At 33.5% G+C, this 27,701-nt stretch overlaps 2 protein-coding genes across 2 annotated transcripts in view; one reads left to right on the top strand and one right to left on the bottom strand.

Annotated features, from left to right (window-relative positions):
• The window catches only part of Vdup1 (arrestin family protein Vdup1), a 200,718-nt gene that overhangs the window by 995 nt on the left and 172,022 nt on the right, over positions 1 to 27,701 (bottom strand). Inside the window, exons 3-8 of the mRNA XM_080150764.1 lie at positions 25,631 to 25,760; positions 10,052 to 10,139; positions 9,598 to 9,674; positions 9,208 to 9,313; positions 5,030 to 5,104; positions 4,464 to 4,574 (exon numbers count right to left, since the gene is read on the bottom strand). Coding sequence (XP_080006890.1) covers positions 4,464 to 4,574; positions 5,030 to 5,104; positions 9,208 to 9,313; positions 9,598 to 9,674; positions 10,052 to 10,139; positions 25,631 to 25,760 — 587 coding nt within the window. The remainder of the gene's footprint in view (positions 1 to 4,463; positions 4,575 to 5,029; positions 5,105 to 9,207; positions 9,314 to 9,597; positions 9,675 to 10,051; positions 10,140 to 25,630; positions 25,761 to 27,701) is intronic.
• On the top strand, positions 13,232 to 14,318 carry LOC145312797 (uncharacterized). The gene is made up of 2 exons (XM_080152032.1): positions 13,232 to 13,635; positions 14,026 to 14,318. Exons 1-2 carry the CDS (start codon positions 13,263 to 13,265, stop codon positions 14,040 to 14,042), a joined length of 390 nt encoding a protein of 129 aa, XP_080008158.1. The 5' UTR covers positions 13,232 to 13,262; the 3' UTR covers positions 14,043 to 14,318.

Below are 27,701 nucleotides of genomic sequence, written 5' to 3'. Positions count from 1 at the left end.
GGCGTGTAGAATGGGGCTGTAAGAGGTGTATTCACCTCCTGGCAAAATTAAGGGGGGTGAATACACCGCCATGAGTGTCCACTACTATACACCGGCCGTCTTGACAAGAGTCTACACCTCCTAATACAGCTAAGGGGGGTGTAAAGAAAGTCACACCACACTTTAATTTATGTATGAATAAGCTCCTAGCTTCAAAATGAAATTTCCTTTTTTCAAACTTTAATGGGACCACAAAGGAACTGAAAAATGTTGCTTAAAAACTGGGAGAAGATAGAGATATAGATTAATTCAACCTCTATTGTCTTTTCCCTTCTGAATCACAAAATTTATAAAAAAAATTGCCTTACTTGCTTTATATCAGAAAACCTTCATGGCTAATAAATTATGAAAATTTAAAAATCCCAAATCAATTATTTAAATTACCATTACAACAAATGGCCAATTTCCTACAAACATAATTTATCCGCAAAAAATAGGCAATTTATTTCAATTTCGCCAGTAATGATAATAAAATTGTTGTAAATAAATTGTGGACAGCCTTGAAAAAATTGTAGCACAAACAATATTTGATAAAATCTGAGAACTAGGCTTTTTCTTCCAAGATTTGTTTGGCGTTCCCAGAAAATGTAAAATATTTGCTGTTTTTTTCATTGTAAATATTTCAATGAAAAATATATATTTTAAAAGTTCAGCTTTTCTTTCGATTGTGTGTGCCTGTCTTTCTGTACTTTTCTCCGTTTCTACTATCAGTTTGAAATTGGGCGGGTTAGAATTGGTATATTAGATTCAAACATTGAAATGAGATTCCTGCGATGACAAAGTGTAAACTTATAAGCATTCTTAGAGATGGTCAGAAAGTCATAAGAAATTGGATTTATTGTGGTTTTCCTTTTGATTTTTTCATATTGAAATTCCTTAGTCGATGAGGCACAATTTCAAAACTATGATAAATAAGATTTTTTTATGTTCAAATGTAAAAACTCAAACTGCCTTGAAACTAAAATGTTGAAAAAAATGATTTCTGGTTTGATGAACAAGTGCCTAGTATTATTATTATTATTATTTTCATTATCTTCATATTTGTTGTGACCAGTCAACAATATCAAAACAGTGTCCTATCACTTACGCACAGAGTCCTGTGGTACTCTATTATCCAGGCAGTGTTAAAAATTCTGGCAATTGGTCCCACAAGGTTAGAACTTCCGCAAGGGGCTAGAAATAGGAGAAAAGCCACTGTGAAAATACGAGAAATCGCACCTAAAGGAATATACCCAATCTTTTTTAGTTCAATGATTTTTTATGAATTAGAACCGGTTCTAATCCAGAATCGGCTTCCAAGACATACTGGAAAGCTAGATAGCCATTTAACGTTATCTAGTGACGGGTGGAAGTTTGACACAGTTCCCTAAGTATACAAAAGGATAGCTGCGTTCTTATTGTAATATTTTAGAATATTTAATTGTTTAAAGGAAGCCTACAGTTAGAGCGGTGTCTTTCTTGCAGGCTTCCCTTAAGTAATAAATTCAATGAGTAAAAACCCAAACTAAATATCTATCCAAAAAAATCATTCACTACTTTTATCCAAATAATAATTTATCTAAGAATAGTTCCTATAATGTAAAAAAAAGTTTTATTATCTTTGTATTATAAACTTTTACTTTGTCCTTCTCTTCACTTTACAATTGACCCTTGAGTTATGATTTTTCAACGTACCTTTCTTCTAAAAAAATACAGTAAAGTATATTACAGTATTTTTTTCTGAGCAATATTAATAAAGTTAGAAGCCTTAAAGAAAGATTGGTGGGTGTAGGTCGATCTTCGACCATTAATGTCAGTTTTTACTATAATTTTTTTTTGGAGGGCGGGGGGGGTATTTCTTCTAAAGTGACTTCTCTTGGAAAGATAGGGATGGAAACACTCTCCCAGGGTAGATACAAACCTTCCTTGGACAAATAAGAAACTTTACTGTAAAGGTTACTGAGATCTTTAGCTACAAGCAGTCAGACAGACTTGTGTTACTTTTATATTCAAAAGCTTATTTTAATGTCTGGTTCTTTAAATTTAACCTCATCGATTACTTTTTAAAAAGAATCTTATTTAAATTTAAGAATGTGTGGCGACTCTAATTACTTTTTCTCTATTGTCTAGTGACTCCTATCAAACTTTGGTCTTTCTAATATACACTTCTCATACAAATTAATAACTACAAAATGGATAAAACATTTCTTAAAACCAAGAGTGATCCTCATTTTTAAAAATTTAAAAAAAAGGTTGATTATTTTCATGTATCGCTGCTGTCAATATTATTGATAAAATAATAAATCAAATTATAACAATAAATCAGTAATCAATACATTTTTAAACACATTCAAATATCCCAAATATAAAATAGTGAAGTTTTTTTATCATTCTATAAAGATCTCGTAAAAAGTCTTTTCTTTACAGAGCTCCTTTAAACTAGAGGTGAAACCCTTAATAGAATATAGATTGAATTTTATTAGGGAGATAGAAAAAGGGCAATATGTCTAAAATTTATTTTTCTGGCTCTTTTACAAACGCAATTATTTTTATCTTTGTTTTGTATTACATTATCCATAATTTTAAAATGCAATGGTCTGCATCCTATTCACACACACACATCCACACACACACACACACACACATACACACACACAAACAAGACCAGCAGTGAGAAAAATAATTTAGTTTGGAATAGTTTAAATTGAATGCAAATTAGTATTGACTAAGGAGTGCCCTACACCAGGCATATTTTGGGATAAGACAATGGATGATAAATTAATTCATATCTCCAATGATAATAAACAAGACTATCCCATTTGTAGAATTGGCAACTACACACAATATATCTGCGCTAACAGACATAATAATACAGAAAAATAATTATTAAAACAGAACAAATATTAAAGTACAACGTAATTTAATAAGTTGGAGGACGGGATTATTCATGGCTATATCTAATCTATACCTTATTTTTAAATGTGCATGAATATTACAAATATAAGTCATTCAAACTTTGTCTAGCTATATCATTTTATTTAGTTGAACCTACAAATTGGCCAAGCCATTCCGAAAAGATTAAATTAAAAGTACAACTATCACTAAACAGTAATTTTACTAAAATATTCTGTTTATTAAAAGTTTTAAACTTATGTTTTTACAAACGATTTGACCCAATCTAGGGATTTCCTTTTTTGACCTAATTAGATTTTCAACAATTCTAAAATAAATTTTTGAATAATTTCAAAAAAGTTGAATGTTTCTTTAAGTTTTAGGGTGTAGATGAAAATAAATATAAAATGTTTTGAGGTTTAAATAAATAATTCTTATATCATGAAAATGTTTTAATATCTCCAATTAATTCTAATTCATAGAACCCATAGATAAACAAAGTACAAATACACAGTGACGGATTCAAACTGACATGCAAAGGCTATGAAGTAGCTGTGCTCCGTAAAATGGTTTGGGCGGATGACTCAACCCATTTTCTCAGTATGGGTTAAACATGATGTAACTTACACTTTTAGCTCTCATACAAAACAACAATTTAATATATTATTTCAATATTTTTTATGAAAATTTATTTAAGGAAATGGCCATAAAATGTCCTTTTGTCCACAGACATACAAATTTAATAAATAATCTATTTTAAATGTCTTTTCTTTTAATCTGTATGTCACAACAGTCACAAGACTAAAAATACTTTTTACTATCTTTATTTACTTCAAAGGTTAAGATCCTCTTTTTTTTTATTTTGTTCAAAGTTTTACAGGATATTATACAATAAAAATTTAAACTGATTTATAGCAATATTGCATGAACACTACGGCTGTTTTTAAACAATTTTTCTCCCCATTAGCAAACCACGACTTATGTTTATCTGCGGAAAATATCTTTTTAGTACTGATAGGGAACAAAACAAGCATTTTCTCAAGAAATTTATATGCACAATAACTCCCCTCCTCCTAGTGTAGGGTCTTTTTGCTGTACTTTTTATTTTTCTTATGATTTACAACCAGAAATTTAGTTGTGATTCGAAAAGGTATTTTTAGCGTTTTTTTTTGACAAATTAAGGGTAAAACATCTTTATAAAGAGACTGTTGTGATTGGGTAGTTCTCCTGCCAAAAATTGCTTTCGAGTTAAAACATTAAGGAAAGTAATAAATAGGGAAATTTTCTTCTCACGACCCTTTATTATAAAACTAGTGGTTTCACCCCTAGCCTATAGAGACAGTTTAGATTTTGAAGAAATTATATAGAAGAGCAGCAAATAGTGGCCTGACATATATATGTACCTATATAAAAATAGATTAATAGAAAAAAAGAATAATTAATTGATTGGCTTAGTAGATAAAAACGTAGATGGATAACTTACAAAAACAAACACCATACTGAATTCTGATCATGTGGCAAATAGATAAATAAATAGATTGATAAATACTTACAAAAACATCATACTGAATTCTGATCATGTGGCAGCCTCTTAGATTTGTTGGTGGAAGTGGTGGAACAAAAAGTTGTTCTGACTTCCAGTCATCTATTCTGCCTGGTCGCACCTGACATAATAACATTAATATGAGAAATGAATCTATCTCTCCCATTTTAAGTTTCATTTTAAGTTGTTTTCGATTACTTTTAGGCAACTAAAACATCTAAGATAAATAATAATGACACCACTGTACTGGTCTGAGAAAGATATTCGATGGAATAGTTATTTCTCGCATCGTATTATAAACATCTTTCTGCGGATATAAAATATACAATTAGATTAAAACCTTTTTTTTTGTCCCGAGATGTCTAAGTCACAGGCTAAAAAACTGGTTTGAAACTTATGATTGTACTTATATTTTTATTTTCGTAGAAAACTGGATATAATACGCGATGCTAGACACATTTTTTTGTATGGATGAGAACAGGCACTAATCCACCAGATATTAATCGGTTTCGAATGAATACGAGATAAAAATTTACATAATTACATAATAGACGACAGATAAATCTTTATCATTACCTTTCCTCTGCTAACAGCAGCTAATTCTCTTGATTCAGTTTCCATTATTTTGTTCTTGGTTATGTACTGGATAGTCTAAACAAAAAATATTGTAAAAAATGATAACTTGTTTAGGAGAAAAAAAGGAGGTACTAATGTTATAAACTAATATGAAAATGTGCAACAATAATCCTTATTTATAACAGGATTACTGTTGGTTATGGTTCTCCTTTACAGGGTACCTTCTCATAGGCCTTGGAAAGTTTTAACCATTTTGAGGAGGGTACCACCTCCTTACTGAGAGAAATCGCCTCTAGAAACCCCCCCCCCCGGATTTTTTTTAATCTAGTGGACTTTAAGCTTAAAGAAGAAAAATTTAAAACAAATGAGAGGCTGAAAGGAAAACCATATCGGTTCAGCGGTTATAAATCTTTCTCGTTACACACAGACATCCAGTAACTATTATATAAGAATACTATGTTAATTCTATTGTCTATTTAGGTGTCAGAAAATGTTGAAATATTCGTTTCGCTTCGCGCAAAATTTTGCAATATTACTTTAAAACTTGATATAATCAAAACTTAAAAACCTATTCGGTTTGTTGAATAGGCTAATAAAATGATAAACTTTTGGTTTCACAAAAGCAAACGTTTATTGGGTTTACTAGGTATTAAAAACCTTTTCGCAAAATAATATACCACATATGGAAAATTTATCTTAATCATAAAAGAATTGGTTTCATATAATGTAGTGTAGAACAAAATAGCCTAATTATCCTATATACTATCATCTAAGTTACAGGGTGTTTGTTTGGGTGTTAAGATCTTCTGTTGAATATATAGCCTCAAGAATTAGGCTAATTCAAGGAAGGACAAACGAACATCTGCCTGAATAAGCAGAATATTAATGCATAAGTCTTAACAAAATTGTTACTAAATTTGTTGCAAAACTGCTGAAATAATTATACTGTTTAAGGACATACTTACATTTTTAGGACTTGATTATATAGATACTCCGCTTATAACACTGTACCTTGTTGTAATAGGAATCAGTATTCAAAAAATCAGATGAATAGGATGATTATTACATACCAAAAATTTGTTGTCAAAAAAGTAAAAAATCAGCATATTTTAAATGGATGAACAGACTTTCTGGTAACGAGTTGATCCGCTTTTAAACCGTATTTAATTGTTATAGGAAACATCATGCAAAGTTTAAAATCTATATGACAATTATAACCTACTTAAATTAACGAAAAGAGTTAACTGTCCTAGAAGGACGGACGTAAGGACGGACCGAATCTATTCATAGAAAAGCTTCGCTATTAAAAAACAGGGTTTGACAGAGAAACAGACGAACTTAATAACACACTCTAACAATACCGTAGCTCCATTACAATTTCCTTCTTCACAAAATTGACGGTTTCGAATAAACACTGCCTTTCCAAATGCATTTTTGGCAATAATGGTAAAATAGAATTAACTACTTTGTAATTGAATTCATTTCATATTTGTATAATGTGCATTTTTCCCCTCCCGATCAATCCAACAATATGCAATAAAATTATTATTTCTAGTTGGGGGTTTTAATCAGTTGTTACGATGATAATTTCTATAAAATTATACGAGATATTACTTTTCATTACGGTTAAAAACCGGTTTCTATGAAATGAAAGTGATAAAAAGTCGCAGGGGAAAAGATTGCTTCCTAGATTTTTCGCAATCTAATTTTTAAAAGTTAGTGTTTTCATCCTACATTTATTGCATACATTTTTAATGATAAATTTTTTCAAATCTAAAAACATAAACTATTGATTTAAGGAATTTATAAATCTGTAAGTATTTGATTCTTATGTTTGAGATGTGTGATGGGTAGAATTTGGACACAGCATTTTTGGGCCTGGTTTCATGGTGGATTTTTATTTAATATCACAGTTTACTTCAGCATAAAGCCAGATGTTAGGAAAATTGACGGTTCCAGGACAAACGCAGGAGTCCCAAACGACGGACTGGACAATCGCTGGAGTGTTAAAATATTAATATAATTAAGTATTTCTATACAGGTTAGGTTAGGTTAAGATATAAATATACAAATAAGACCCCCCCGCAGGGGTTAGGCATTTAAAAACCTAAGTCTAAAATAGGTTAGGTTAAGTTTCCACACCGACGTTTGGGACTCCTGCGTTTGTCCTAGGACCAAATTAACCATTGCTGTTATCATAATCTATAGATGGATGAAAAAATCTCTTCAAAAGTTCTTGTGTGTTGAATACTGCCTTTGATAGTTTGTAAATATTAGGAGAGGAAGATAAATGTAGAATTTGTTTGTTATTATGGTGTTTTAAAAACCACATTTTTAAAAAGCTTTTTTGCCCTTTCCTTATAGGATATTATCCATGCTTGGCTCTTCTACCTTACTTAACCTAAAAGCAAGCATTTTTTTTCAAAAAGACTGTTTGTGGTCTATTTGTGATTTTCTATCGCCAGTAATAGTAGGGGAAATGCTCTTGCCCCAAACAGGCTATATTATTATGTTTAGACAATAAAAGTCTGTAACAGCTTCATCAACTATGAGACTGTCCCCTTGTTAAGAATATATTGAAGAATTATTAGGGTTTATTATAGAGCTGTGCCATTTTTCTTAAAGGAAACCGCATTTAGTGTTTACTAATGCATCAATATTTACATTATTTTAAAATACACTTTGAGAATTTACATGTATAAAGGAATTATTTGACATTTCATTTTCTAGATATTCTTGGCAAATTTGCTTTTATAACAGTCAAATTGAAAGCACTGTGTACTAAATTGTCTTCAATAAAGATTTAACAAAATTAAGATTTAGAAACTCTTTTTATATTTAAATTATCTGGTAAAGCTCTTTCTGTGAGTTTTGGTCATATTTTACCTTAAAAGCTAAAAAAACTTTTTATTTGAAATAAATTGTTTACAATGCAATTTTCTTGAAATCGTATTTTAACACTGAACTAAAATGTATTTATACTTATATTTAACAGCAGATTTTGTAGGCTTATTCAAATATAATTTAATCATTCTATTCTATATTCTTGCATTTTTTTTATTAGGTTGTTTTTAACAGCTTATATTATAAAGAAGCTTTATGTCTAAAAAACTACTTAAAGAAAATATCGAGAATAAAATACCAAACTAAGTTGTTTTGTAGTTGCACCACAATAGCCTCATGTCCTATTACTTTCAAATTATACCTTTTAGCTTAATGTATGGTATTCACATTAAACAGCTCATTTTATCAATATTATAAATAGCCAATTAGTCAAATACTAGAGGGAGAAGGGGTTAAATAACTGTATGTCCCCTTCCCAAGGACCCTGTACCAACTTTCAATTGGGTCTTTGAAAGTCAACAAATAGCGTCGGGAGTATCAACACAGCCAAGTCGCTACAAAATTGCAGAAAGTAATTTACTAGCAGAAGAAAAAAGGTCCTCACCATTTGGATCCAGTTAGTTGTCTGGTTATACATCTATACTATAAATTTATTGTTCATAGAATATAGAAATTAAATAATATGTTGTTAAAATTAATTATCCACTCAATTATTATCATTTTCTGGAACTCATACTTTGATGAATATTATTGCCCTTCAGCTTTTTTTTATTAACTGTACTGCTTGAACACTTAAAATATATATATGTGTGTGTGGCATCTAAGTGAATTACTGAAATTGAAGTACATTAAAAGCCTATAAACCTTGGAGTATTTATTATCTATGTATCTTTATTTTGGCCATCCTTAATATTTTGAACAAAAACTCAATCTATAATATCTGGGAATATATCAAGATAAATTATCGGTGAAAAGATTTTTTTCAAATATATATAAAAAACCACAGACTAACAATAAATTTAAAACCCCCTCACTTAAAAAAAAAAATAAATATATTTCCCACTACCCAATATAAAATAACCTATCCTTCCCTAAATTTATTAACAAACAAACGAAAAGCAAACCCCCTTTTAAAAAAAATTAATGGGGAACTTAGGATCTACAGGGAAAAGATAATGGCCGATAAATTGATGTACATTCCCAATGATAATACACAAAATTACCCCTTCTGTAGATTAAAATTAGTGGTTAAAACATTTAAACACTCAACTTAATGAGCCAACCAATCAAAATCCATATTTGTTAAAGCAACAAATAAGAAAATGTTATCGTACCTCTGTGAGTGATGCCCTTGTTCCTTTGATGGTGACTTTGCTCTGGTTATCTATGGTTGCCCAAATATTTATAGCTTCACCAGGTACATACCCTCCTCGGTCCAATCTAGATAGATAGATACATAGATAGATAGATGGATGGATATACAGATATATAGATAAATAGATATACAGGTAGAAAGATAGATAGATATACAGGTAAATAGATAGATAGAAAGATAGATAATCATACCTGCTCTACAGGTGACCTTTCCAGTTTTCATGCAGGTAATACAGATAGTTAGATAGACAGATATACAGATAGATAGATATACAGGTGGATAGATAGATATACAGATAGATAGATATACAGGTGGATAGATAGATATACAGGTAGATAGATAATCCTACCTGACTCTACAGGTGACCTTTCCAGTTGTCATGCAGGTCAACCCGAGCTTGTGTTCAATCTCACAGTGGAAAGGTTGCTGAAACAAAAAGAAAATTAATACCAAAAAAATAATTAGGACATGTTTTAATACTTTTACAGGACGATTGAGAATAAAAAACCTTATTTTTAATATATATATTTGGTCTGTACAAAGATGTCAGTTTGATAACGTAGCCTTGGGTTGGACAAATAGCTTTCAAAACTTTATAAATCATACAGACAGACCGAAAAAAGTCATTGAGGGGTACTCTATGTCTAACAATTATGCAATTTCACTTATACCAGAAACCGTATTTCTGGTTAGGTCAGGTTAGGTAAGAGCTGAAAAAGCCTCGAAAATATTTATATTGAAAATAAAATGTTGGGGATTTAATGACCCACTGATTGTTTTTTTTTATTAAGTATTATACTTACAGCTAGAATTGCTGGTTCCATATTCAAATCAATTGGATTCATTACAATGAAAACTTGTTGGTTCTTGTGACTCAAGCCACTAGCTTCCCTGAAAAATATACATTTTTATTAATTACTTCAAAAATTCAAGTACCCTTAGTGGCCTTTAAGGGCGTCAACACCTTTGCCTTTAATAACAAAATCCATTCTAGACAATGTATTTGATCATTTTATGTATAGAAGCTGCGATTGTAATATAAAACAATAAAATTATCACTCGAAGAAAAAAGAATTATAACCCTTGCAAATATTAAAACCACCAATATCTAACATATTTTTTTTAACGTAGCTACTCTATAACCCTCTTTCTCTTGTTTATAAAATTGGTAGTTAAACTTCTTCTCGAATGATTTTCAGTTGATTTAAGAATTAAATTTCTTTTTCTACTCCCATGTAAATGATATAACAAACACATCTATTCTGTCCGACCATGCCTAAAATGATTTTTTGTATTTTGACACCCTTTACCAGATACAATGAGTTTTAATGACCATCACATGGCTTTTGTTTGTATTAAAACTAAAATAAAATTTATTCACTTAACTTCTTGTTCATAATATTTTAATTGTAAGTTATTGAGTAATTTATTTTCGATCATTAAATTAATCTATTAAATCAAAACACAGCAAAAAAATTATTCTTTAATCACAAATACAGCAAAAAAAATACTGAATTCTAAAGGACAATATAAAACACAGTGAATTTATTGAAGCGCAACACATGGATGAAATTGTCCTTGATTTTGGATGCAACAATAAATATTTGATCAACTAACCACGTAACTGAAACTTTAAGGTTATCATACTTTACTTTACTTTTTTGTTCTTTTATCCTATTAACCTTTTAGCAGCTTTGCCTCCAGCCTCTAGGGGCTTTGTATTCAAATAGGAGGGGGGAATAATAAAAATAGAATAAACCCCCAGAAAAACTAAAATTCAAAACTATATTAGTCTAAAATAGGAATCTTAAAGGATAAAAAAAGACGATAAATTAATGAACATTCTCAAGGATGAATAACAAAGAAACCTTCTGTACATTAAAATTATTGGTTGAAAATTGTGGACACTAGTTTGAATCAAACAATAAAGATTTAATGAAGAATACAAAGTTCTAAGCCAACGCATGAGTTAGCGTGTTTACAAGACTTTGGGTATTATAATAATCTACAGACAAGTGTCCAATCCCTCCATGATTGAAGTACATATTAATAAAATCTGCTGATGTTGACCATAAGCAAAACTTAAACTAACTTCCCGCTTCTATTGTCAGTTTTTTCCTTCTTAACAATTTTTTTTGCATAAAAAATGTTGTGAAATAAATGATTACCATTATTCTTTTTTCTTTGCGAATTTTTAGTGAATTGTGATTTGCATATTTTCAGAGAATTGTGTCAAGAAGGGAGGGGGTGGGACAATAGCTGATAAATTAATATTTACTCCTCTCGTCCAAAGAAATTTACTGGCTACCTCTATTCAGTAAAGTGTACAAAATGGACAAAGTGTATCAACAATCAGCCATGTGACGTCATAATTATGATGGATTATCTTTTTTTTAGGGGTTTTCTTCCCCACTTCTACTCTCATCTCCCTCATTTTTATGACGTCACATGGCTGATTTTTGAGACACTTTGTCCAATTACTCTATTCATCCTTGAATGAAATTGTAGACTTACGATACTTTTCGATCGTATAGGTCTAGAGAAGGTTTACAACTATGTTGCTCTCATAGCTGACATAGCGTGGAGCGTGGATAGCTGACATAGCTGACAGAGCGTGGAGCGAACAACATCTCTCTCTCTCTAGCCCATGTGTATGTACTAGTCTGTACAGCACACCCCCCGCTCTTTACTAATTCCCCTTTACCCCACGCCCGTGGTCCCTCCGCGTGTTGGTACTGGGAAGATATGGTAGCCAAGGGCAAACTCGTATATAGTTTTGGCACCATATTTTACACCGCCGTCTAGGCAAAATCGCCGGTGTAAAACCGTTAATACTATCCTTGTGAATAATCGCCTAATCAAGTGAAATAAAAATCCGCAAAATCTTTTATCTATTTCTTTTTTAAAACTTGGCCACATCACACGAGGGCCAAACCAGTGTCGCTCTCTCATTGGCTAGTAAGCAAGTAGCGTCCACAACAAATCACGCTATTGGCAGTCATCAATTTTTCCTCGCTTCCTATTGGCTAATTGAACTCGAAATCACCGCCATCTTAGCCACACGGCTTCACTCGCTTGAAAATGTTGCCGGAACAATCATCTCCCGCATTTTGGGAAAGAATGGAAGTGATTTTCGACAAAAAGTTTGAGGAATACGATAAAAATAAAGCCAAGGTAAGACATGAGGAAGTTTTTAACACAATTTCTAGCCATAAAAAAGAAATAGATGCGGTAAAAAAACAATTCTCCGAACTTAGTGATAAAATCTCTGTTCTTGAGCAAATTGACAATTTTAAGGATGCCCAAATATCGGCAGAAACTTTAAAAGCGATTAAGGATAGTATTGCGGTCCTCCAGAGTAAGTTCGAATGTCAAGCAAAAAACGATGACAATTTTAAACGCTATTCGTTTTTTCAGAACTCCTGCAGGGAGCAGCGTAGTAGGGCGTGGTCCCTGAGGGTGACGAATTTCCAGTCGCCCCACAGCCGAGAGAAGATCACCATGCTGTCGATATACAACGCACTCATTCTGCCCTCACTGAAAATAGCCCACCGTAACGGCCTACTCGATTTCGTCCCCCAGTACTGGGGGGACGTCATCGAGTACGCGCATCATTTGCCGTTTAACCCCAAGAAGAAGGAAGTCCCACAGGCCATCTTCAGGTTTCATTCCCGCGTCCACCTCCAAGCGGTAATGATATCCAAGCGCCCTGTCCTCGAGGAATATACAGCTAAGTTGAACCAGTACAAGACTGCCAGCCAGAGTGTGTCCCCTGCACCCTATTTCCCAGGTAGAATGATAAAAATGCAATATGACACAACACGTTTGAATAAAAACGTCCAGACATTTTTACATTCAACAAAGCTGATCTCCCGTACCAAAATAATGGGGGAAACTGTGGGTTTTCAAATCAAGACAGGAACCAGATGGCAAAAAGTTCTGAACCCATTTGCCGACACTTTAATCGGCATGACAAGACCAATACCTGGCACTGAGAACCTGTTCAGCACATCAATGGAGCCCCCCCTGATCAAATACAACAGCGTGCCCTATGCAGACAGAGGATCATTCTTCCCTAACTCCAAGTTCTGCAATCCCCTCATCACAGAGGATGATTTCGAGGATAACTTTGAACCTCCTCCCAACGCTGCCAACATGGATGAGTTCCCTCCCTTGGAGTCCGCAACCACCTCTGACACGGCAGCCGCCGATGTCCCTGAGGCCGAGGATGAGAACACAGCCGAGCAGATGCCAGCTCCAACAACTGCACCCAGCGTAGCAGCAGCCCGCCCAGCAGCCAGAGAGCCAGAAGCGGATCCACCTAAACAGCAGCCGCTACCACCGCTGAAATCTATGCCTGCAAGAACTGCAAAGAAAACCAACGACAGTAAGATAAAATGATTAGATAGTACTTTCTTGCAGTTAACAAATACTTACTGTCCTTATTATGAATGATTATTGATTAATTACTAAAATTAATCCGTTTATTTTATTTTTCTTGTCATATAATGTCATAATGTCATCGTCTGTCAAAGATTAAAAAACGATAACTAAAAAGAATTTAACTCTATTTACCTACCTACCCCCTATGCCAACTTTTAGATAAAAATATTGATTAAAAGATTTTTTTGTATCTAACTAATACCACGGGGGGGGGGGGGAAAGAGTAAAGAGCGGAGGCACATCACCTCCTAACTAAATGTTTTATCTATCTCACTATTATTACTATTGTAAATATATTCATGTTTTATGTATGCTGATATATATTGTTTTTCAGTCGTTCCCACTGGTTGATATACGTGCTAATCCTCCTGCGATAAACTTAGACTCCACACCAGTACCCTACAAGCCTCCCTAATGGATTAAATGAACAGGTACCTGCTAATTTAAATCTTAACCCTACACTAGACCTCCTAAACCCTATATATGGCCAACATTTTGATGGATTTAATGAAGAATTTGGTATTAATTGTCAATACATGTCGGAAAATGAAGCAATAACAAAATTGAAATCTTTTAGAGAACAACTGATAATTTTATTTTCTTTAAACTGTCAATCGATAAACTCTAAATTTGATGAATTTGTGGCGTGTATAGATAATTTTAATTGCAAAGGAATACGGCCCAGCGTTCTTGTGTGTCAAGAACTCTGGGCAAATTCCAATGCAAATTTTGACGTGTATAATATTGAAGGCTACAACTGGCATGTCAACCTTAGAAAAACACAAAGGGGGGGAGGGGTGGGATTACTAGTGCAAAAACATTATAAAGTAGTAAGAATGTTTGACAATATCTCCTTCAAAGAACGTATATGTGAATCTATCTGTCTCAAATGTTCGTTTAATGGATTTAAATTCTTAGTGTTGAACACCTATAGACCCCCTAATCAAAGTAGTGCCGAACTTGATGAATTTTTTGAAATGTACCTTGAATTACTGGATAGGATTATGTCACTCAACCTACCGTTCTTTATTGTTGGAGACATTAATCTTGACTTGTTCAGGATTAATGAAAACAACAGCCCTAGTATGCGTCTGCTAGAGTCGCTAAATTTCAACGGCATTTTGAATACAATCACCAAGGCCACCAGGATCACAAAAAACACTTCAACATTGATTGACATTTTCGGCGTTGGTAATTTTATTCCAAATCTCATGTTGTCTTGTGTCCTAACATCACAAATAAGTGATCACTTGTTGCTGATAAATGCATATAGAATTAATGCTAACAAAAAACCAAAAAAACCAGATACTTATGAAAAAAGATTGCTAGGCGATGATAACATTAATTCACTAAATGACGCACTTTTCAGTACCGATTGGTCAAACGTACTTAACCAAAACGACGTCAACGTTGCCTATAGTAATTTCATAGCTAAGTTTCTTGAGTTATATAACATCTCATGCCCCATTGTAAAAGTCAAAAAAAATTCTAGGGTCCAGCCCCAGCAGCCCTTCATGAACGAGTACCTCTTGAGAATGAGGGAACATAAACATACCCTCCACGACAATTTTCTTAGGGAAAGAACAAGGGAAAGTGAGCTGTTGTATAACTCTTATAGAAACTCTTATAATAGGAATGTACGCCGTGCAAAACTAGAATACTATAGGTCAAGTATAAGAAATTGCGGCAGAGATAGTAAAAAGTTATGGCGTTGTTTAAAAGATATGCTAGGATTTGATCAAAAGAGTGCTGAGTGTTCATATTTAGAGGTCGGGGATAGGAAAGTTGAGGGTGACCAAGCTATCGCTAACGAATTCAATTCCTATTTTAGTCAGATTGGAACCTCCCTTAAACCTGAGATCCCAACAACAGAAAAAAACTTTGCAGAATTTTTACCTCCTCCCATTCAAGACTCAATCTTTTTTGAACCCCTTTACCCTTTTAAAGTAATAAATTTGATTAGGAACATCAGGCCCAAAAGGTCCACAGACATCAATGATGTCAGCATGTTTTTAATTTCTCGCTGTGCGGATGTTATCGCACACCCCCTTTGCCACGTCTATAACCTTTCCCTCCAATCTGGCGTCTTTCCTGACGGTATGAAAGTAAGCAAAATTCTTGTCCTTCACAAATCAGGTTCACTCAATCAAATGGATAACCACCGTGGTATTTCATTGATTGATAACCTAAGCAAGCCCCTGGAAAAGTACGTATGCGATAGCTTGGTAAATTTTTTGGATGAAAAAAACTTTTTTAACTGCAGACAGTTTGGATTTAGGAAAAACATCTCAACTTACCATAATGTCCTTGATCTCTCAAATATGATCACTCAGTGTCTAGGTCGAAACAATTCCTGTATGTCCATATTTTTGGACATACGGAAGTGTTTCGACATGATCCCTAGGAATTTGTTGTTTGAAAAGTTAAGGAATGCAGGGATAAGGGGATTACCATTACAATGGTTCCGTTCTTATTATAGCAATAGACGTCAAAAGGTGTTTTTAAAGGGGTTGTTTTCATCTACGTTGGAAGAGATTATCATAGGCGTATTACAGGGGTCAGTTCTTGGCCCAATATTGTTTTTGATCTTCATAAATGACCTTGCAAATTGCAGCCCAGAAGTCTTTATTAATCTTTTTGCTGATGATGCCCTAACCTTCATGGAAAGGAACTCATTAGCGGAATTGATTGAACTCGCAAAAGTAACCATCCCCAAGCTGACCGCCTGGTATAACGCAAATGAACTCTTAATCCATCCCCTCAAGACCAAAGTTATGGTCTTTACTTCCCCCAGAGAAAATCTTACCCCTGAAGAAATTCAATTAAAAACGGAATTTAATGTCTTCATAGACATGAACAACGTAGGTGAAAGCATCCCTGAAAAAATCACAAAGTTAAACCTTGTAGATGATAATAATGAGGGTTTTGTAAAGCACTTAGGAATTAGCTTGGATACAAAATTAAAGTTTTCTTATCACCTTAAAAAAGTACATGCAAAAATTTCAAAGATTATTTACTCTATGCGTGTCATGCGCCATTTGCTTGATAAGAAACACTTAAAGTTTTTATATACAAGCTATATTAAATCTAGTGTGGAATACTGCTGCCTTCTGTTCACAGCCTGTCCAGCCTATCTTTTAGATCCCATTTTGAAGATACAGAAGGCGGCAGTAAGAATAATAGAAAACTTACCTAGCAGAGCACACACAGCAGAATATTTTAAAAGTAATGGGATATTGCCCATTAATCTATTAATAAAATTTAACGTCTGTAAATTTATGTATAGGTACCTACATGGCTTACAGCCAGAAATTTTTAATAATACCTGGGAAATCTCCCGTGATCGCCACAGGTATAATACAAGAAATGTAAACAACTTTGCATATGCAAATGGAGTAAATAGAACTTTTTTACTAAATTCACCCCTTCATTCTTTTCCCACAATTTTCAACAGTCTCCCAAATAATATAAAGCAAATAGTAAATGAAAAAGAATTCAATAGAAAATGTTTTACTCACTTTCTTAACCAAATAGATTTTACATAGGTACCTATAACAAACAAACTTAAAAATGGTAAGTGTTCTATTAATATTAATATTTTTATTTATCCATGTCCTATACTCAAAAATCCAAAAATAGGATCTGTAAGATCCGAACTCTCACCCGGGTAGGTAAGGAGGGGGGGGAGGGGGGTATATAGTGCTTTCTACAAAACTACACCAAATTCTTGCATTCTAACATTCTAACTTCAAATTTAACTATGTTTTTCATACTCATTATATTCATCATACATCATTAATTTTCACCAAAATCTCTTTTTTCCCATCACTCATAATTTCACCAATTTCATTGTCATCCATTTATAGTTTTTTGTTGAGGCCGTGAAGTCTTATATTCGAACGCACGGACACATCCTATTATAGAGCAGCGTTGACGTTATTAAGTTGTTAAGTCATTGAGTATTAAGCTTAGGTGTGAAGTTGGGACACAGCGATACAGGTTACTGATAACTGCAACAGCAGTAGGGTTGTTGACATAAAATTAATCCATTAAATTGGAGAGAATATTTATTACAACAATCATTACAAACAAATCTAACTCGATTCTTTATTTATTTATTTTATATGTTGCTGCAGTTACAGGTTAATAAGCGTTGGAGCTGGGTGGCTCTAGCAGACTCATCTAAATATGTAAACGATTGGTTGATACATACTATTTCACGTGTACATTCATTCACTACAAAAATTAGGCATCAATATCATAGGGTTCAACCAAAATTAAATCCATCACTCAGTCTCATAGTCTTTAGTCTGTTGCCCACTCTCCTCTTCTCACACTCCTCTCTCCATTCACAACCAGCCATACCGTCGGTCAGTTCCTCCCCAAATCAGATCACTCAGTCATTCAGTCCTCATTAGCGTCAACAATCTCCGGCAGGTAAGGTGACCGACGCCGCCCACTAAGAGTCTGAGCGCATCTTTCCGCGCACGCCATGAGCCGTTCCTCGATGATAGGAACGGCGGCTTGCGTGCGCCGCAAAGATCGCAACCCGGACAGGCAGCCTGTCAAGCTACGGGGTTGTCTGACAAAGATAAATGAGCGCAGCTCATTAATCTCGTCATAAATCCTAAGCATTTCGAGGTAAACAACATCCTCAATTGAAACCTCCCAGAGGTAGAACTCTGCCAACAAGGAAGCGTTTGTTAAACGCTCAGATAAGTTATTCCAGGGACCGACTGCCGCGGTCAGAACTCGGGTGCGCAGCCACTCGGACACCAAACCTGCCATCCCTCTCTTTCTCTTTCTCCAACTCTTTTTACCTCTCTCTCCTTAGGTCTCAACGTCTTAACGTCTTAACATCTTAACGTCTCATAAATCTTTACAAAAAGAACCTTCACTTGAAGAACAATGCTAGTAAACTGATGTGTTTCTAAAAATGATTTTTAGCCTTCTTAAATTCTTGAATTGAATCTAGCAAAAACAATTCCTTAATATCAAACTTAACAAGATTTTTAACTTCAAAGCTGCAAAGCCACTCTACAACTAGCTTAGCCAATATTGAATACACGATCAACTTAGGATACCTAAGTACATCGCCACCTGTAACGTCTGACAAAAATCCAAATAAAATCAGTTCTTTTCTAAAAATCTTAAATTTTTATATTTTGTTTAGTTTTTACTTGGTTTTATTTAAGTTTTACTTAACATACTAGGTACATATGCGCGCCTACCGTGCATATGTATTCCTTGTTATTGCAATGTTCAATGTTAAATGTTTAAATGTGGCTAAAATCCATCAAGCCCTCCAGTTTTTACCCAACAAAAAACTCAAATATGCAAATTTATTCTTATTTAATAATCGCCATCAGGGATGTAGGAATATGGTGACGGGTTGGGAAATGAATTACAGGTATCAAAGAAGTGTGGGATTGGAATCCCACAGGATTTTAAATTACTCATTTCTTATAATCTTTTAATCCGGGAACGTTAGGTCGGTGGGAGTCGCGGTCTATAACGGGAAAAAAAACATGGCTAACTTCCATGGCACCGGTAACATAATTGTACTGGTCTTATTTTTGGAAACCCCGTATGGATTCTAGTGGAATGATTGTTAGATGGTATATTCAGCATACCGTAGTATAGTAGTCTTATATATGTGTTTATATATGTCAATATGTAACTAAAATAATTTGTTACAACTATTTCTAAAAAGCTATGAAACGATTTGGTAAGCGCCGCGAAGAACTGCGGTTCAACAACCCCGGCCGGGGTTAAGCCATCCACTCGCTTCACAGCTTGCTCAGTGTTCAATTATATAATAAAATTGTATTGTAAAATGTAAAATGTAGGTGAACGGGGAAGGAGAAGTTCACTACAACCCTGAGCTAGGTACATAAATAGTAAATGTACTACAGGATCTTAAAATTGCTAATAAATTACAATTTAATGAATTATTATTCACTGTATAATGTAATAATTTATTTATTATCTTGCCTGCAATCTCTTTCAGGAAGAAATCTAGTATCTTAATTAACATGCAGGTGACGAGGACTACCGCTTCCACGCAGCGCACCCGGACCGTGGTCTAATGAAACATGAAGCTGTGCCAGGGGGTTCTACCGTGCTGGAGAGGTTTATGATGAAGATCCTGACTGAGAGTAGTCCCTGGTCCTCCAGGTTGGGGGTTAGACATAGGGCTGACAACCCTATTCCAGAAAAAAAACTCATGTTACAGAAACACAGACGATCTACACTACACACACAAGGAGACAAGCTGGTCTCCAAACAACATCAAATCCTGCTGCTGAGGAGCTTGCAAATGCACGGCCTATGATGTCTGGCTGGGAAACCACACTTGGACCAGACAGGCGGATGATACTCAGTTCACACAGGATACTTAAATTAGGCACTTGGAATATAAGAACACTCTACCAAGCAGGAAAGCTTGAAAATGTGTCCAGAGAAATGTCAAGATATAATCTCGAGATATTGGGGTTATCTGAAGTTAGATGGGATAACTCTGGAGAACATAAGCTCCAATCAGGCCAGAAATTGCTGTATTCAGGATTTCAAACTCAACAAAAAGTACATACACATGGCGTAGGACTACTTCTTTCAAATGCTGCCTCAAAATCTCTTATTTCATGGACTCCCCATGGACATAGGATACTAGAGGCAACCTTCAGAACACAACAAAAGAGGATAAAACTCAAGATAATTCTTGCTTATGCTCCAACAAACGATGCTACAGCTGAAGATAAAGATGACTTCTATGATCAACTTGATAATATTACTACAAAAAATAAGAACTCTAAAGACATCAGTATGTTAATTGGCGACCTTAATGCTAAAGTAGGCGCTGATAATACTGGTATTGAACAAGTCATGGGTAGAGAAGGCTTAGGGACCAGAAATGACAATGGAGAACGCTTAGTTGACTTTTGCACTAGGCAGGATATGGTCATTGGGGGAACTATCTTTCCCCACAAAGATATCCACAAGGCTACCTGGATATCACCAGATGAAAGGACTAAGAACCAAATCGACCACATATGCATCAGTAAAAAATTTAGAAATACACTTCTAGATGTCAAAGCCAGAAGAGGTGCTGATGCAGATACTGACCACTATCTGGTAACAGCCAAACTCCAGCTTAAACTAAAGAGGATTCAAAAACCCACCCAAACTAGGATAAAATACGACACTAGGAAGCTACAAAATGAAAACATAAAGCAACAATTCATACTGACATTGAGAAACAGATTTGAAGCTCTAAATGATGACGTAGGAAACATCCAAATTGATGAATCTGACATAAATGAACCCTGGAACAAAATCAAGGAAGTTATCAATAAAACTAGCAAAGATATACTAGGACCTTTATCTTATGAGATCAAACCCTGGATTTCAGAAGAGTCTCTACTTCTCATAGAAGAGAGAAGAAAAATCAAAGAAAATATACTAAGTGCAAATGAAATTGACAAACAAACATTAAATGAAGAATATAGAAAATACAATAAGGAGATAAAAAAGTCAGTACGTAGAGATAAGAGAAGATATACAGAAAACCTAGCAAACGAAGCTGAAAAAGCAATGAAGAAAAACAACCTCAGAGAACTATATATGACTACAAAGAAGCTCTGTGGCAAAACAAATCAAACTTCAAGCAAACACATAAGAGACAAAGATGGAAAACTAATAGACAATGACAAAGACACAGAAGCTAGATGGGTTGAACATTTTAGTGCCCTTCTCAACCGTCCAGCTCCAGCAAATCCTGCCATTATAACTCCAGCTGAAACAAACCTGGACATAAACTGCAGCGCACCTACTATAGAGGAGATTAAGTCAGCAATTAAAGGCCTAAAAAACAACAAAGCAGCAGGACCAGACAACATTACAGCAGAAATACTTAAAGCAGATGTAAATCTATCAGCAGAAATTCTTTTTCCAATTATACACAAGATTTGGTCAAATGAAACATTTCCAGATGACTGGAAAAATGGGTTTATAACAATACTTGCAAAAAAAGGTGACCTCTCTAAATGTGACAGTTATAGAGGAATCATGCTATTATCGATCCCAGGAAAGGTTCTAAGCAGAATAATCTTAAATAGAATGAAAGACACAGTGGATAAGCTTCTTAGAAACAATCAAGCTGGTTTTAGGTCAAACAAATCCTGTACTGATCAAATATCTACCCTTAGAATAATCCTAGAACAATCTATGGAGTTAAACTCTCAAATCTATGTGAACTTCATAGACTACTCAAAAGCCTTTGATTCGATAGACAGAGGTTCATTATGGAAAATTATGGCACATTATGGAATACCAAGTAAAATTATTAATCTTATTAAACAGATGTATCAAGACTCTGGTGGACAAGTCCTCTATAAGGGGAGGCTAAGTTCTTTCTTTCAAATTTTGACTGGAGTGAGACAAGGTTGCCTGCTCTCACCCTTTTTATTTTTACTAATAATTGACTGGATTATGAAACAGAGTGATAACCAGAAAACTGGCATACAGTGGCAAATCACTAATAAGCTTGAAGACCTCGATTTTGCTGATGACCTAGCGTTGCTTTCACACACCCAGGCTCAAATGCAAGAGAAAACATCAAAAATAGCAGAAAATTCTTCCAAAGTAGGTTTACATATAAATGTAGCTAAAACAAAGCTGATGAAACTAAATACAAAGTCTACTCGTGCCGTTAAAATAGATGAAGAACCAATTGAAGAAGTAGACAAATTTACTTATCTTGGAAGTGTAGTAACTCCCACTGGAGGCACTGAAGAAGATATAAATTCTAGGATAAACAAAGCCAGGGCTGCCTTTTCTCAATTAAACAAAATATGGACCTCAAATACTATAAGGTTAAAAACAAAGCTAAAAATCTTTAACTCAAATGTTAAATCAGTATTGTTGTATGGCTCAGAGACCTGGTTTTTAAACAAGAATCTAGGAGACAAGATACAAGTTTTTGTCAATAAATGTTTAAGAAAAATACTGAAAATATTCTGGCCAAATAAAATAAGCAACCAAGAACTATGGAAAAAAACAAACCAGGATAAAATGTCAGTTCAAATCAAACAGAAAAAGTTTAGGTGGCTGGGACATACCCTTAGGAAGGATAACAACGACATCACAAAATACTCTCTAGTATGGAACCCCCAAGGCCAGCGAAAGAGAGGCAGACCGAAAAATACATGGAGAAGAGAGACCGAGAAGGAGATAGGAGGTTTTGCAGATGCTGAAACCGCAGCTATGGATAGACGTGGATGGAGGAAGATCGTCAGTGGCCTAAGCTCCACCCAAGCGGAGTAACAAGGCCGGTAAGGTAAGGGTAATTAACATGCAATCTTTTTCAGGAAGAAACCTATAGTTAAAAAATTGTAAAACTTTATTAGTAACTCGCCCTAATTATATGCACCTTAGAGGAAATAAAATCTTATCTTATCTTAATATTGAAGTATGGGTTAAAAATATAGTTATAGATAAATGAGCATTTAAAAAATATTTGTATTACATCTGAATTACCTTTAACTAACCCTCCATCGAAAAAAAAACAAGGAAAAGTCAATTTTGAAGCGTTATAATTTTGACATTAGAAATGGAACCTGTTAACAATTTTGTGCTATTACTGGATAAATTTTCATAAAATATAGTTGCGATAAAAATATGTCAGCCGAGACCACTTTTTAATGTAACCTAGACGACATAAAGAGTAGTCAATGGTGTAATTTGAAAAAATGGCACTCCTATAACAAATTACAACTTTTATTCATTCAAATTGCCCATGTAAAAAGAATACTATTAGAACTGTTTAATCCTTATATAAAAGTAACAGGATGTCTGTTTGTGTCAAAAGATCTCACTAACCGCTGAACCTATATGGTTCTCTTTTACAATCAACTTCTCATAGGTCCTGGCAAGGTTTACAACTATTTTGGAGAGAACACCATCACAAGAGAAATCGTCCCTAAAATAACCCTCCAAAAAACAAACCTTTTTGATTCTAAAACTAAAATTTAAGTGACCCTAGAAGCCAAATAGGCGACCAAAGCCAAAACAAATTGTATGTCAATACAATACTTCTTGGTTAACATGGAGGGGTGGTGACCAGCTATTTACCTTGTGAATTACTATGCATAAAAAATCATTAAAATTTTCCTAGCTATTGAACATTAAGAAATGCACAATTTTAGTAAAGTACAGCAATTCTAAAGTTATTCATATCATTGGTTATACTGGCTTCGCCACAAGCATTCATGCTTTGAAATTTTAAAAAGTTTGTAAAGCAATTTTTGTTAAGGTAACCTTAATTTTCTATAGTTTATTTTTACTATACATTTGCCTAATAAATTATAAAGCTAAATTAATAATAATCACCATTGTTAAAATATCAATTTTAGCAATTCTTTTTAAAAATATCTGTAAACAGACATTAAAAATGTCTTATTTACTTTTGTAAAATATCCAAATCATCAACTCATAAAGAACAGTTAGTTACATGAATGGATTACTATAATTAGGACACTGAGCCCTGTTTAATTTGTTGGTAGTCCTCGATGTGCATTTTCAAGGGTTTATGTCGACTTAATGATTTTAATAAATGCTCTTATGGTCATTTATTTTTTTGTTCAAAAAATGGATTTATTATGCCTCTATAGAAGGAAGATAGACGGCTAAAATATTTCATGAACACCCTGTTAACCAATTAACATCTACTCCACTGCGTATATGGTCCGTCAGTTTGTCTGTAATACCCAAGAGTGCATACAATTTCTATACATAAAATGTGATTTTTCCTTAATTCTGGTATTTAAGCTAGAACGATGATTTTTTTTACTAACGTTTGCTTAAACTATTTTTGTCTATCAGTAAAGCTTTGAAATATTTGTTTTCTCAGCTGTTATAAAAGATAAATGGTTGAAATTTAGTGTTAAGATTCATATGAACAAAACTTACTATACAAATTATTATTACAATATTAATTATTATATTGTTACAAATGTATGTTATACTATCTTTTTCTTGCCATTTACGTAGATCTCTTACTCTAATTGTTTCACTTTTTATGGATGTTATCTTCCTTGTTTGAACAAAATGTATCCAAATTAACCCTTCCAAAACACAATAATCACCCAATGTATCTAGCCAAAGAAATTTACAGGTTTTCAAAATATTTGGCCAACCTGACATTCCAAGAAAATTTGCACAGTTTATTTTTATTTGCTAATTTGGTAATATTTGCATTTTTTTCCGTTAAGTGCCAAAAATTGGACAACCAAACAGATGCATGCAAAAATAGATAAATACTTACAAGAACATTTGTCTTCATAAGAAGTATAGTATAGGACAAATTGATAAAAGAACAATACATTGTTATTTAGTTTAAATTAAAAGGACCCTATAGTAGGTAATAAAATTAGGTAATTTAAGTGTATTGAACTCATAAAGTAGTAGTATATCGGTATGCATAAGAGCCATAGAAACGGACATACCCTAGTTATTAAATAGCTGCGTTATCAAAAAATGGATGTTTATCTTTGAGGAAAATTAGGCAAAAACAAAATTTAAGCTATTATGATTTTTTTTATTAGCACGAAGATAATCTTTTTTTTATTGTATCTAAGTTGTGTAGGTATTAGTATTCTTATATTTTTTTTATCTTTGTCCACAAAAAAATTAAAATTAAAGCATTATTCCCCTAATAGTTTCAATGGGCCTTCGGCCAACCGTGGCCAAATAAATAATAGTACAATTATTTGTTCCAAAACGGCATACGGTTAGGTTAAGTAAAGGTTAGAATATCCCCTTAGAGATAGTACCCCGTGAGACACTATTAATTATTTTCATTATTTCTCTAAAAATTTTTAATAAGAGGATGAAAGTACTGGATTCACTAGCCGCCTCGGTATAAAATGAAAAAAAGTTACCTAAGCGCAGTCTTACAGTAGTACTGGACCCACCCATGCTTGCCAAGGAAGGTTGATGGTAGTCCCAGAGGAAGGCCGAGCTTGAATGGAAAACTGTGGATGCCGGGGGATAAAAGCACGGGAACACCACCTGTAAAAAACATTTTTTTTCATTTTTTTAGGAACCGTATAAAACTAATATGACAACAACCATAAATATGACGTAGCTCAAAAATCATGGATCTGAAAGTGATTTATAGAGCAATGGTTTAGTAGATATAAATCAAGAATATATTAATAGTTTTTTCTCGCATCGTATTATAAACAGCTTTCCGCGGATATAGAATGTACAATTATAAGATTAAAACCAGTTTTTTTAGCCCCGAAAACTGGTTTTAATCTTATGATTGTACATTTTTATATTCGTAGAAAGCTGGATATAATACGATGCTAGACATAGTTTTTTCCTTATGGATGAGAACCGGTTCCTATCCACCGGATTCGAATGAATACGAGAAAAGATATTTATTTGTATTTTTATTTATATTTTTGTTATAACAAATCAGAATTTAATATAAGTTTCCATATTTTTAAGGATTATAAAACTTTGAGTACGAGTGTAATTTACTGTCCAATGTCCCCTCTCTCTCCGCAAAATATGCTATTAATAAAGTACACGAGCAAAACCACGTAATTTTAATTTAGACATACATTTTCCTCAAGTATTATGTCCACCTAATTTTACGGAGTATGATTTTGTCCTTTCAAATAAGTAGATAAAGTTATCAAGAAACAAGTATGAAAACATTCCTAGCAATGCTTATTAATATCAAACAATTTACTCAAATAACTAGGGAGTAAGGGAGGGGACAATGGATCGAATATTCAATTTTTAGGAGTCTCAGACTTTGGGTACTGGCTTAAAGGGAATGTGCAAGAATTTAACAGGTTCTGACTGACTTTGGGTACTAGCGCATCAAATGCCGCTAACTTACTTTTTAGTTTTGAATATAGCAGACGAGTATCAATAAACTTAATTTGTTATGATGTGGCTGGTTTTAACAATTTTTTTTCTCCAGAAAATATCATTTCATAGATAAAAACTTTATTGTGATATTTGTGTAATAAACACTCTAAGAACCATTAAAATTTAGGGTTATAGGGCTATGGGGGGGGGGGAGGTGGTTGAACGGGTTCCAGGGAGATTTTTCTAGTAATTAAATACAGAATGGTTACGTCAGTCTAATGTGCTGGTAATCTAATTTTCAAATTAAAGTTTTTTTTCTTGGAACTTTTTTCAAATTTTATAGTTTTCTAAATCTTATTAACACACCCTTTAAAATTTAGTTTATATTTTCTGGATAAATCTGGATTTCATGGTCTTTCAGCGAAAACTCTTAAATTGAATTAATTGCCCATTGGTAGTCCCGAGTGGCCGAAGTCACAGGCTAACAAAACTGGTAATAGTCTTATTTTAATACACATGGAAAATAGTTTGGAATGCGATGCTATACATGATTTTTCAGTATGGCAGAGAACCGGTTTTTATCCAGTGAATATTAATCATTTAATTTTTAATAAAACTGATGGACGGACAGACGAACAATGAGAAAATAGCTTCAATCTCAATACTAATTTTTTCCTTATAGAAAATAATAAACAAATTCAACAGTACACTTTTTATCTAATAAATCATATAACAATTTTTCCTAATATTCTTTTCTTTTCAAAAATTACAAAAGATCTCAAAAACAGCATTTTATCCCTGATATTCAGCGATTCTTTCCAGGCGTGTTTTCTTTTTTACTCTTATTATTATTTATAACCCTGCCCAGCCCTTACCAGCAAAGATTATCAAAAAAGTTGGATATTTTTGTAGAAGTGTAACAACTTTATAAAACAGGACTTGTCCGTATTAACAGACATTCGCCTAAACACTCAAACTTGCAGACCCTAACAAACACTACTTGTTACTAATTATCTATAATGTAATTTCTGTAAATCTGAGTATAAAGTTTATTGTTTTTTTTTCCATTTAAAATGAATGTTTGTTTACTCTTTATTTTATAAAAAAAACATATTCAATTCTATA

The sequence above is a fragment of the Acartia tonsa genome, chromosome 2, assembly GCF_053477335.1.
Source record: "Acartia tonsa isolate MP-2025a chromosome 2, ASM5347733v1, whole genome shotgun sequence".
In the NCBI taxonomy this organism is placed as follows: domain Eukaryota; kingdom Metazoa; phylum Arthropoda; class Copepoda; order Calanoida; family Acartiidae; genus Acartia; species Acartia tonsa.
Note: the sequence above shows the minus strand (reverse complement) of the source record. Positions and strands in the feature narration are given on the sequence as shown.